Raw genomic sequence first — 13,913 nt, forward strand, 5'->3', positions numbered from 1 at the left:
GTTTCATTCTTTATTCCTATCTCATTCTTGTTAATGGATAACATTAACTAAAGATTGGAGTTTATGTAAAAAGAAACAAATTGAATATTTTCACTTTGCAGGTACACTGAAATCCCAACATCCATAATCAGAGATAAATGCAACTTTTGCATTAGAGATTGCCACAAAAAAATAAACATATACATTTATAAACCGATATGCAGACAGCCATGGAAATTTTACTGCTGGCACATTTTCTTTTGCATGAAAAAGACAACATCCAATTAGTTTCTACAGGAACTCACCTCGGATTATATAAACCTGTCCACCTATCAAGTGTTTTAGACAACAGAACAGTCCATCTGACAACAGGGGGTGGAAAGCAGTAAAAGAAATAATGACCAGATGTCAGTAGTTGGGTGAGAGAGGATCAAAGGTTAAAGTTTAAGAGGAAACACTATTCACTGGAGTGGAAGAACACAAAACCTTAGCAGCATAGATCAGAAAAAGGACTGAACAAAAGGATTGTCAGGTAAAATTTAATGAAATGAAAATTTTGTGCAGTTTTTGTGTAATCTTTAACAAAAATTACACCACTTACATAATGGGTTATCTTAGCACTAATAGCCACTGGGTTCTAAAACACACGCAACATAGCAAGAATCATGCAAATTGGGTAAAAATCATTGTATCCTTTTTAACAAAACTTATTCTTTTTCATGCAAACTCCAGCATATTTAGAAAAACTGCACATAGTAATTAAACTTCACCTATTAAAAGCAATAAAATGAAAAATCACTCAACTGAAAACTAAGCTGGTTTTGCCCTTAGCTTTTATAGTTACTGATATCTGATTCTTATACTTTAGTTCTTGAGTAGTGATGAACCTGGGCATGAGAATGACTCTGATCTAATCTCTAAAAATAGCTGAGGGACACTTATATCTGAGATTCAACTATGTGTCTCTATTTAGAATGTAAAGAACTCACTTGTTAAAATCCATGTATTTATGGATTTAATGTGTGTGTGCATGCATACACACACATGTATTTAATATGCAAAAGCTCATACCCTGTTTCAGTAAAACTTTAAAGAATATTAAGAAGCATCTTTTTCTCAGACAAAATATTAATTGTCACACAGACAAACAAAGACACATTCCAACATCCACTGTTATCAACTGCAGAATTTGGCCTATTTGCCTGTACTCAGTTGTTAAATTAGCTACTATATAACATATAAATATGCAGTAGAGGAGTTCGTACTACCAAGAAGTAGAAATCTAGTATTCAGTTTATATTTGCTGCAGAAGCACTTCACAAAAATTCACAGATTCACAACCCTTAGACTACAGAAAGGATCGCACATGGGAAAGAATAATTGCTTCCATTTCTATCATTGTTTCTCAACACATGAATGAAAACTGAACTGCACATGTACTGTCCAGCACTTCTCAGGATTCTGAACCACTGGTACTCTGAACAACAAATCTGACCATAATATTTCATCATCATCCCTATGAGCCTTAGTTTTCATTTTGTGGAAATGATGGCACAGATTGAGGCTGGCAGGTGTCCACAATGGATTCAACAAGGAGTTAGGAAAGGGCAGTGGTATGCACCTGAGTCCAGGAGTTTAAAAGTAGGTGGCACCACTACTGGGGTGAGGGGAGGGGAATGGCACAAAACAGCCCACAAGGGAAATCTAGATTCCACAATATCCTGTGCACAGTTTTACCAGACCCAGAAAGTACATTAGTTTCCAGCTTTCTAAGAAACAACAGAACTCCGCACCCACAGTTGCCTAAACAGAACTGGACTGTTATTATTATGAATATCAAAACTTTCCCCTATCCTTCACAGGAGATGACAAAAGACAACATGAAAAATCTTCCTTCCAAAAAGATTAGACAGAACATGGTATTACAGGGCTATGTGCCATATTCTATGCTGCTTTCTTGCAATCTGAAACAGATTTTTGACCCCGTTCACACACACAACTATTAGCTACACAGCATGAGACCACAGAGCATATTTTGGGAATTAACATAGCAGGGAATGAACACCTCTGTTTACAAAACAAGTACTGAACCCCTCCTAATGTGCATATTCTAAATATTAAATAAAAATTGTATATCTCTCAGATTCCAGAAAGATAAGCATCTGTTTTTACTTTAAGGAAACACATGATCCCGCTCTCCAGGTCTTCTCTCCTTTTCATTCCTTCTCCTACCCCAGCGTCATAGGACCTCCTTGGTTTTCCCCATCTATTTCCATACCTTATCTCCAAACAGATGACTCTGGGGCAGCTACCTAATTATATAAAAGTGTTAGAGACCTGTCTTTTGCCTTCCTTCTCTGGCCATGCCAACAAAGTCTAGCTCCATCAGTGTGAAAAGTATAGAGAAAAGCAAAGCAGAGTAAGGTGAACCAATTAATGAATAGAATAAACATGGGTGAAGAAAGCAGGAAAGATGAGTGAGCATCAGTATCAAGTTGTCTGGCCTACTTCCTAAACTCTGGAGACAAAAGGGAGATGTGCAAACCACTCACAAAATGTTGGCAGCCTGCTACATAATCCAGTTGTGCCAGATAATCTGCTAGTGCCATACTAATCTTGGGTTTAAGAAACAGTGGCTAAAGCCTGAGCCTCCAGACAAAAGGAACAGGTAGCTAAGTCTCATTAACACTTACGTAAATCAGACTCATCACCTTAAAAACAATAAAAAATATTTTTTAAAGAAGTTCGTTACTGAACTTTCTCAAGCGGAAAAGAACTAGAGACAGTGATAACGTTCTCTGTGTGTGACATTCCATCTGGCCCCAGTTTAGAAGTACATAAAGTTCACAGATATTTCAGACAAATGTATTTTTGAATAAGTGCTTCAACACACAGTTCAAGTCCTTTCTGATGGTGAACATTCCTTCTGTACAGTAAATATGTGAAAGATCTCAAGTGGTTTCTCTGTTGTCTTCACCGACATTCCAAAGTTACATCTATTACTACATATATACAGGCACATAAGCAATTAATGACTGCAGTATCAACCCCTCTAGGAACAGCAATAACTGTTCAGAGTGTTTATATTAATATTAACTGGCATGTACTTTCTCTTTAAACACTGACTTTTTATTCTTGGCCTGTGATGTGAGGCATTAGTAATTTAGCAATTAATCATTATGATAAAGGTAATTTATTAGTCAGTCATCATGAAAAATTAAAACAGGCTTGTCAACTTACAATTAATATTTTGAATTTTAGATTTTTGCTATTTCCCAACTGACTAGAAATATAAAACATGAAACAGATTAGTTGATGATTGCTCTATTTCATTTTGATTGGGTAAGACTAAGTGATAGGATTGGAGTCCTTGCTACCAAGAGCCCCATCAGTACAGAAGCATTAGGATGAAAAAAGATTTTCACTCACTGGGTGGTCTGTTCGCTGCCAAGTTTTTGAAGTGGCTGCCTTTTATCACTTCTGCTGATAATCTTCCAGTTGTAGCATTATAAAGGAGGCCAATGAGGATTTCTGGAGCTGAGCCATGTACCAGAGACTGACAAGAGGAGGTACTTTCACTGCAGGACACTTCTGACATGCTCATTTGAGAGTCACAGCCCTACAAAACAGATAAAAAGTTCTGTGTGCTTTATGGAACAATGTTACTGGGAAGTCAATTTTTAGAATAATGCATAGAAAATTATGAAAGCAACTTACTGACAATAACAGAAGTTCCATTCAATCACCCAATAAGAAATGTACATTCTTAATATATACTTAATTTGCACATGTTAGAGGTAACAAAGACTAAAGCGGTATGAAGCGAAAACAATTCTTCAGTGTTTCCACTGCTTCATAATTCAGGAAAAATAATAGCAGAAGATGAAGAACAGCCTTTATGGTCGCTATTTACTTCAATTGCTAAGGTAAGACCTGTAACATAATTTGTCAGCATCATGGAGAACATTAAACCTTGGATCTTTTACTTTCCAAAAAACGCAAAACACCAGTGGAACTTTGAAGATAATAAAATGCAGAAAATTCTTATTCATCCTTTGTAAAGGTTTTTCTCTAGACTGAGAATTTATGAGTAGCAAAATAACAGAACACATGCAAATAGAAAAATGCGCTCTGTCTAGAATAAATTAGGTTACAAGGAATTTAATTGATACGGGGATACAGAACTGCAATAGATCCTTTGTCTTGGGTGGGAAAGGAGGAATGCCATCCAAAACGCAGCAAGTAATGCTTTAACTTTCATCTTGCAAGCTTCCAAAAAACTTGTATCTCTCATGCAGTCTCACCACATTGCACCTTTAAAGGGAGTTTCTAATATCAATTTTTATCATTTTAACCCCTCATTATTGGCTTTAGGAAAAAAAATACAGACTTTCTTGATGCTGCCATGCTAATCATACCATGGTTGTTCCTACTTTCATTTGCACTGGCACATAGAGTTGTACTATTAAAAACAAGACACTAGATGGAATTTATCCAATAGCGTGGCAATTTACTTGGTAGCCAAGAAGAAACTTTTGGATTATCAGCACATCCCTTTATGATCCTCTCGGGAAAAAATGTAAATTGGATCCACAGATTTTTCAAATATGGCTTGACTCATTTGGGAACCTGGCATCGCTCTTTCAAGGAGTCACGATGATTTTGTGAAGCCGATTCTTCCAGATTCCAAATGTCTCTATCATTTCCAGCAACAGCTGACATGGGCGTAAGATCAGATCTAAACCCTAAATAGCACAAATACTCATCAAGACAAAAGTTAACTTTATAAGCAAGAAACTTCATCTGACATAGATGAAGCCCAAATGCATACACATATAAATGCATGTAAAGGCCAAACACATTACAGAATCACAAATTATAGAAGACATGATACCTACAAGAAATTATGAACCTACAGTAATATTTTTCTTACTGAAATTTTAACTAGTTCTTTTCAACAGAACATTTCCAAGACATCTGACAGAATTTTCAAGTAGCAATCCAGTTCCTCATTAATAAACATTCACTGTTGTTACAAAATGTATTTTTACTACTAAAGAAGGACCTCAACAAAACTTTCCGACTTCCATCTCCCAAACTGCAAATTCAAAATTTTAAATCTTTAGTTATTTCTCCATAAGTCTTTTATTCAATGCCAAGAATAAATTTCAAATTGCTTGCAAATTATAAACTGCTGAAAATTAAATACAAGTACACATTCATTCTCTGATTCTTGTCACTCATAGAAAAGGAAACTTTTGATTCCTAGCTTCAACAGAAGAACACAAAATGGAAAGTTTAAAACAAAGATGACTTGATTCAGCAGTCACAGTATGCACTGCACACTTGAAAGACTCAGCCTGTCACAACTGTAGCTATTACTTAAGTTTTCTGGTATTTTAAAATTGTGACACATTATCCCTATGGATATTATTCATCATATTATTTTGTTGAGCCAGGAATTTAAGTACAGTCAACCTGACACTATTCACTTAGGTCTCAAATTTAATTGAGATCGTGCTGCAAGTCCACAAAAGAGATACTACACAAAGTGAGCAGCTGGGTAACACTCCCCCCAAATTCTCAAAGGGCTGTGACATACCAGGAGAAGGTGATGATAGCACATTTGTCCTAATTGTGACTTACCAGTTTACTGATGTTCTAAGAGGGACTCAGTCTAGATCAGTTTATGACAGAGTTAAACTGATTACAATGGGTATCGGAGTAAGGTTTAGCTTGTTGGAAACAGTGAATAGTAAATGACTGACAACTGAGTGGGAATAAGTCCTGAAGTACCATGAAAGGGAAAATAAGTAGCTTCTGTGTGGTATAATAGAGAAAGAGGAAACCAACTGAAAAATGAAATGTGTGATATTACAAAGGTACATAAGGATGGACTAGAAATATCATTCCTTTACAGCATAATCCTGAGTGGATGGGTGAAGGACAAGACTGCCTTTGTCAAGGCAAGGCAAAAGGATCTCACCAGCTGAATGGTGCGTTGAGAAGACCCCGGTGATGCTTTAGATCTGTAAGTGTTTGGAAATGCAACTGACTGTACCTTAGAACTGTGGCATAGGAAGAACTGGTGCTGGATGCAAGCTTGATGAAAATCTGGAGAGAGCATCTAACTTGAATGTTTTGCTATGATATTTTCTAAACCAAAATACTTTGCAGGTTTGAGACAAGCAAAGGAATGCTGTTTAATCCTTACTATATAATAAACTTACGAATCTCCTTCCTACAAAATGCTGTGGGGACATAAGTTTAAAGACATTAAAATAAAGCAACCAAATTCACTTAAGAAAAAATCTAAACCATATTTTGTTTTCCATTTCACATTAAAAAACCCAAACCTCAACTCATTTTGTTTCATGCTGACCCAAACATATTTTTAAAAAATGCTTTTCAGTTACAAACTGGAAAATTCTAATTTAAGAGAAAATGAAATATTAAGATGGAAAATGAAGCAGTGAGGTGTGAAGCAGATTAGGAGACAAAATTACAATACTGGGTTAAAACAGTGTTAAACAATGTAAACCAAAATATACCTTCTGTGGCTATAATAAGGAAGAAAACAGAGGATTTGGGGACAGCTATGTGAAAGACCTGAGAAATGAGGAAGATGAGGTTGCATTTCATCAGTTGTCTTTTGAAAGAAGACAGAAAAGCCCTATGAGGAAGAGAAGAAGAAACTGGAAAATCAAGGATGGTAACAGACAGCTGAGATCAAAAGGGCTCAGATTAACAAATGAAGAAAGACTTTCCATTGCAGTAAAAAGCAGGAGTACTGAGTATTATTAGATATCTCCTCAAAAGTATTTTCTCCAGCACAGAGTTTATTGTTCAGATTTGGAAATCCATTCATTGTTTTAAGTAAGGCATTCCGTGATAATCTCGTCTGTTGGTTACTAAACTGACTTTGTGTTAAATCCATAAACTGCACTAGAGTTGGAAATAACAGCTTTATTAAAGTTTCTGTTTAGAGGGGTTTTTCCATTTACACAAGTCAGAATTCCAGAAGAGTGCTAGCAAACTCATCAAGAAAAAGCAAGTCAAGAAGTTACATATTTACGTGGTCAAAATATAAGCTTCATGATCAAGTGCAAAACTGTAAAATAGTAACACTGAAATTGCTAATTGGTACAACATGAATACAAACTTAGCTACAATGAAGCTTTCATCTCATGATAACATCAGAATACTACCAGATGCTCTTCATCTCCATCTAGATCTGCATTCAATCTGTCTGTTAATCTATCTGTAGGCCACTTTGACACTGTTCCTTCACTGTGGGAAACTTACTATTTGTTTGAAATCTGTCTACGTTAGTTTATTTTCTTAACTCTTCTCTCTCTTCCGTTATAAACACTGTGTGTAATTTAACAAGTAGGAAAAAAAGGACTGAGGTTCCATAACAGAAAAGGCTTTTCAAGGTCAGTGAAGCACCAGAATAGCCTAGCAAGAACTGCTTTAAAACCTTATATGTAGATTTTTAAGAACTGAGTTGAACTGTCAAAGTGTTGATGATCTGACCACAGTGCTAGAAACTGTCTCTTGAGATTGAGGACATTAATACTAAATCCTGAACCTATTTTTGTCGTTTTAGCCATAATAAAAATACATTCTTAACAGTAAGCACAAGCAAAAAAAAAATGGCAAAGTCTATTCCAAGTAGTTGGTTCAAAGGTTGGTCTTACTACAGTAAATGAAAAAAAATCAGCTTTTCAATTTTCTAACAGAGAGCTGTGTGCAAAGGACCTAAACCTTTCCCATATACATCACAAAGTAGTACTTTATTACAGTTAGTCTGATTTTATTTGACCAACACTTACCAGAATCACTGCTTTCCACTAGATTGTAACAGTAATATGTGTTATATTCTACAAAAATTTAATTACTAATTCTCCAAACTATTGTCCTTGATGACTTCTTTGCATATATTATCTAGGGAAGAAACATCCCTTTTTAAGAAATATATAATAAAAACATTCCCATTAAGCAGTCTTTGTATTTCATATGTCCCTATTGTACAAAAGTTGTCAATCAAAAAAAACCCACTCTTCTCTCATGCCAATGGACATGAACACACATAATGCATTACATCAGACTTCAACCCCTAAGAGGCATTTTCAGTAGTATTTTTCTCTGGCCTCTCACAACAGAGAGAACCATCTATTTGCATCAATGGTAATATAAGTCAAATGTATTTATTTGTCTTCCTGCACCATAATTCCATGGAAACGCAGTATTTGTTACTTACATATTCATCTCCTACTGTTATTTTTCTATACCCTGGAGTTCTGCTTATAAATTTTGTTCTTAAGCCAAATGGAGTTAATGACAGGGAATAATGTGGCCATGCTCTGAAGGCAGTTAGAAGTTCATTTTCCTCAATGCACAGGTTAAAATCATGTCTCTGTAGGCTTACGAAACAAGAACATCTGATTCTCTTGGCTTTTCAAAATATACACAGGAAAGATGAAACCTTGCTGACAATCCTTCAGCAACAAAAATCTGATTCACAGCATGCTACTTGTCAAAATGTCTCTCTCCAATTTTAAATGTTAATGTTATACCACTAATCTCTTAAAGAACTTTTTTGCACATTACTTTTTCTACCCCTAGGTCAATACAACTGAGAGGTTAGGGAAGGAATTTTGAATCCTAGTAGGCAAAAGAGGAACTCAAGCCAGGTCTCCAACAGTTTTTAGATAAAAGTCTAAAATCTCTCTTAATCACCATCCCAGTGTTGAATCCTGAAGCTACTGTTCCCCTTTGAGGCAAAAGTTTGCTGAGGTGATGAGAGCACCCAAGCACTACACAGGCTCCAGACCAGCTCTTAGGGAGGAGAAAACCAAACCTAGAGGCTCCACATCCTTCATTAGTGGCTGCAGCACCAGGTACTTCATAAAAACATGTTTCAAAGCTAAAATACTTTTGAAAAAAATATCCAGAACATTCCTGGGAAAGAGAACTTAAACCACCTGAAGAATTCAGCCCTGAAAACACAGGGATGAAAAAGAATTAGGAATGTCGAGGTTTAACGTCAGCTGTCCTGTACTGTAAAATTAAAAAAACCCAAATAGTTATCGGTATTTTGCTTTTAAACTAACAACCTGAACTTGCAAACATTCAAAATATAGTTTTAAGCATTTCACAAAGATTTGAGTTTAGGAAAGCATCATTATCTATGACAGGTAATTATTTTGGTTGATTTTTTTTTTTAATAGCTTCCTTGAAGCACATTTCAATTAAGTATAATGTGAATTTTTATTTATGCACTTAACACTTTGCAGTATTACTAAATCAACTTAAATCACAAACATGAAAGTAAATATTCTAATATCTAATGTGACCTGATTTTAGGAACAAAAAATATTTATTTTTGATAGAATGGCATGCTTTAAAAATTACCAGGACTTCTTAGTCAACAATTCCAATTTAGGATCTTTAGCAAATAAATACATTCAACATTAATGGTATTCATGTCAAATATGGGTTGTCTTGTTTATTAAACTACTATTAATGTAGTTGAAAATCAGACTATCTGAAGTGATAATATTCATATTTCTCATCAAAAGCTTCTGTTCTACCCTGTTTTTGACTCTCAAGAGAAAAAAGTTTTATGGATGCAAAATTCTACAAAACACATTGTTTTCCCACAGATGGAACACTGAAAAGTTGAGATCAAAGCAAAATTAATAATTTTTTTATTTGCTAGATTCAAGGGACTAAAACCTTAAAAATTCTATGCACAGCTTTAATTTAGCAGAAATACTATAATGCACAGAGCTATCAAACTATCCTTAGCTATCCTTAGACACGAGAGCACTCAAAATTCCATTTTAAAATAATTTAAAATTAATTAATTTTAATAAAAAATAAAATCTTTGTGGGTCTTCTAGTAAGAATACTATATTATTAAAATCAGGTTTGGTTTCAAACTTTAAGATACAATAATTTAGTCATAAAACTAAACTAAACTAAAATTTATATATTCCTAATAGTGGCAAATCAACATTCAACTTTTCTGAAAGATTTTGAACAAGTTCACAGAAAGATTTCTGTGTTGCTTTTCCTATTTCATGAGAATTTGCTATTAGTACTTTAAGTCTACATGTTTTTAAAATCATCAGCTCTGCAGAACAAAACATTAATTCTCTACCAAAAGGGAAACACTTAGAAATTTTCTATAACTTCTATTACCCTGCATTTAAATTACACCTTTGGCTTCCTTGCCAGATGACAAAAGGTCACCAAGTTGTTCCACAGACATAATGGGCTTGAAATTTGCAGAGCAAATCCGAGCAGCAGTGGAGGAAACTGGAAATGAATGTACAACGGAATTTACAGCATTTGCAAAGTGCTGTTTTCACATTGCAGAAGTCTACCAGCTTTTTATACAGCAATGGGCTGGGAGGAAAAGAGGCAAAAGGCCCTTTGTTATTGAATTCTGTTTTCTGAGATAAGACACGCAGCATAAAGAAAGACTGAAGCACTAAAAGCTGTCAGATGTTTGTGTTAGCAATTTAGTTTAGAACATCTGACACAAAATGCAGACATTTTACCTGCACTCCTGATGAAGCTACACTAACAGCTCCTACCCGGGCTCACTCACACCTCCCCCTCTCTTTACTCCCTGTCAAACATGTAAGAACATGGAGATGCTACTGTGGGACAGCTTCCAAGACTAGAGACTTCTTTAAATGACAATGCTCTGTCCAGATGCAGTTAGTCTATGCTCATTGAGGAGATCAATGGCAAATAATTTCATTTTTCTCTTTTTTTTCTCTTGATTACACCCTTCAGACCGGGAAAAGAGAACGATTCAGTGATCAAACATTAAGCACAATTTATGAGTAGTCAATCTATGGATTAGTATTTGATTGCATAAACATACATGCAATTGTTTTTCACAATGAACAAATCTGTAACATTACAAGTAAGTGCATTTGTCAGTTATCGTCAGTATTTGCGATTACACAGTTCACCCAGCTCTGATTTAACCTCCTAGTGGTACCCCTTTAGATTTGTTCAGGATACATTTAATCCCATGATCAGAGGACCACCAGGTGTTTGCAGATGGAAGGGATGTGCTTCAGTTTTCAGAGCTATCATACACATCACAAAGAAGCAAAGAGATAAGCTGGGTTCTCCCAGGGGCCAGCTGACAGCTGATTAAGCCCAACAGAAAGGGAGGAGCTGTGAAAGACTCAGCTCAAGGTCAAACAATACAGAGGCCAAACCAGACAAGATGTTGACACCCTAAGACTAAAAGAAACCCTCGCTAAAGGCACCCTATGAACAGAAATGCTTATCTGATACCAAAGAGAGGCTGCTTGAATATACAAAAAAAGTGATTACCTGAAGATGCTCAAGTCTGAAATGAAAAATGCTAATGATGAAGACTTACACTGCAAAGCCCAGGAGAAGAATAAGAATCACTGAGTAAGTAAGCTAAAAACTAAACTTGAAAGTTTCATAAACACATACATCATGAATTTGCAGGCTAGGTGACTTGATCTGTTTGTGCAACATCTCTGATTCGGATTTCCCTCAATGGAAATAAATTGAAGGAAAACAGTGCACATGCTTTTGCTGAAAGGTACTCGAGCCTGCAAACAGAACTGATTCCGTGCTTTGACTTTTTCTAATTTTCTTGAAAAACAGCAGCAAAAGTGAGAAGGTATTTGTGTGTACATATACATGCAAACAAGAGAGAATTAAAATTATAAGAAAACAAAATATCCCAGAAATTCAGTATCTCTAAGAAAAACAAATTTCACTTGGACAGATAGGTTAAAGCGTACCTCCACTGAAAGAGTGGAGTTCTTAAGGAAGATTTTAGCAGCACCTCCATAGTCTTCAAAAGTGGAAATTTCACGTGAGTGACAACCTTGATAATCTTTACTTGTAACTTCTAAAAAGTCACTTCTGGGAAATTTACAGCACGCTTATTTTCCTTACTGCTGTTTGAAATTGCAATCCAGGCTGGGAGACCAGACTTTTGCTAAAGGGAGTGACAGTCTGAGAATCTCAGTTACCTGACTTTTTTAGCTTTATGTATTGATAAGCTTTCTCCATTTTATTTTTTTAAAGATGATCAAATCTACACATAGAATTCTAGTTAATATGTTTGTTACTGAACGGACTGGCTTTTCTGAGTAAATAAGAGTATTGCTCAGGAGGATTACTTTGATTTAATCTAGAACAGTCATGCACAGCCTGTCATTTGACTGGGGGCATTTTAGAGGCTGAAAAGCATCATCATGCACTCAAAATAGTAATGCCATATCTGAAACATAGTTTCCATTATTTGCTGATGCAAATATCAAAGACTGTGGGGATCAAACTGAGTATATAATTTTCTTGACACAAGTCATTGATTAAAGGCAAAAGATACCAGTTTTAAAATTGTTATTTTACTCTGTTTGTGACCAACCGATGATTTTGACAACTAGATGAAATTCTTTGCACTGTTGACTTCAAAAAATTCTCTCGGTATCCTACATTCAGGGTTATGGTAATAGATCTGGTTACCAATGTAGGAACTTGCTCCCCATCTGGATGACAGAAAGGTAGCTGAAAGTTAACGTTAAATTCAAGTTCTGGTTTTGATAATGTGTTGAAGAAAGCCCCTGGTGTTCCATCAACCTAGCACCACCACCACATTTACCATTAAACCATGTTCTCAAATGCCATATCCACAGATTTCTCGAGCACTTCCAGTGATAGTAACTCCAGCAGATCCCTGAGCACTCTGTTCAAATGCTCTACAATCCTTTCTGTGAAATTTTTTTTCCTAATATCTAATCTAAACCTCCCCCGGTGCAACTCGAGGCCATTTCCTCTTGTCCTGTCACTTGTTTCCTGGTAGGAGAGACCGATTCTCCCCTCACTACAACCTCCTTTCATGTAGTTTAGAGAGTGACAAGGTCCCCACTGAGCCTCCTTTTCTGCAGACTAAACAACCCCAGCTCCCTCAGCCACTCCTCATAAGCCTTATGCTCCAGATCCCTCATCAGGATTTCCTTGTTTTAATTAAAAGCATATGGAGAATAAGACTAAGACATATTCCTTCACAGTTTTCAGGTACTTGCCAATTTTTTTAACCCTATCCATGACACTGAGAAAACAATAACTGCTGCTTGCTGATACTGCCATGAAATGTTGCACAAGCAGCCAAACACAGGGAGAATGCTTCATTTGCCAAGTACTGTCAAGTTCTCCCGCAGCCTCACTATCATGATAACCATTTTCCCATCACCTAATGACTTTCTTAAAAGAAATCACAAGTAATTTTTCTACTTGTGTCAAAGGATCAATTCTAATCTTCCGTGTTTTACACCAGTAACTCAAATGAATTGAGCAAGTTATTCCCGAGATAAGAATGCACTCAGAGTTTAAAGATAACTGCCCCTTACTTTGAGGGACACAATTTTTACAAGGTAACTGAAAGCATTTTTGCACCATCGCACAGTAACTCTTCCTTTTGAGTTGAATTCCAGTTAAAACACTAAGAAGAAAATATTTGGTTTTTTTTTCTTTTTCTAGATAAGTCTTAGCAATTTTTTTTATTAGCAGCTTTAAATATCATACTGGTATTTAATAAAGCTCTGTTTATACACATGAATTTTGGTATCTAGCTTTCAAAATACAATCCTGGATAGACTATGCCATAAGAACAAAGTAACAGAGTCATCAGTAGTGACTCTTATACTTTTAAGAGCTTGCACAAAGCCTGACAGCTTGACTCTATAATGGACAAGAATTCCCAGGAAAGAAATGCCACTCTGAAAGCTTTTATTCCTGAAAAGATGATGAACTGATAAACATCCATTAAAAAGAATACTGAAGATATGCCACGCATAAAGGGCAACATGAAACATTGTGCCTTAATCACCATGCATAAACCAATGTACACTAGCTGA

General features: G+C 35.8%; 1 protein-coding gene across 7 annotated transcripts in view; it reads right to left on the bottom strand.

Moving 5' to 3' along the window:
* The window catches only part of SYT14 (synaptotagmin 14), a 90,056-nt gene that overhangs the window by 10,527 nt on the left and 65,616 nt on the right, over positions 1–13,913 (bottom strand). For 4 of the 7 annotated variants that reach the window (XM_032682286.1, XM_032682284.1, XM_032682282.1 and 1 more), the window contains 2 exons: positions 3,409–3,598; positions 285–341 (listed from right to left, as the gene is read on the bottom strand). In XM_032682286.1, coding sequence (XP_032538177.1) covers positions 285–341; positions 3,409–3,598 — 247 coding nt within the window. The remainder of the gene's footprint in view (positions 1–284; positions 342–3,408; positions 3,599–13,913) is intronic. The other 3 variants (XM_032682285.1, XM_032682283.1, XM_032682281.1) reach the window with 1 other exon arrangement.

The sequence above is a fragment of the Chiroxiphia lanceolata genome, chromosome 3, assembly GCF_009829145.1.
Source record: "Chiroxiphia lanceolata isolate bChiLan1 chromosome 3, bChiLan1.pri, whole genome shotgun sequence".
NCBI classification, from domain to species: Eukaryota; Metazoa; Chordata; class Aves; order Passeriformes; family Pipridae; genus Chiroxiphia; species Chiroxiphia lanceolata.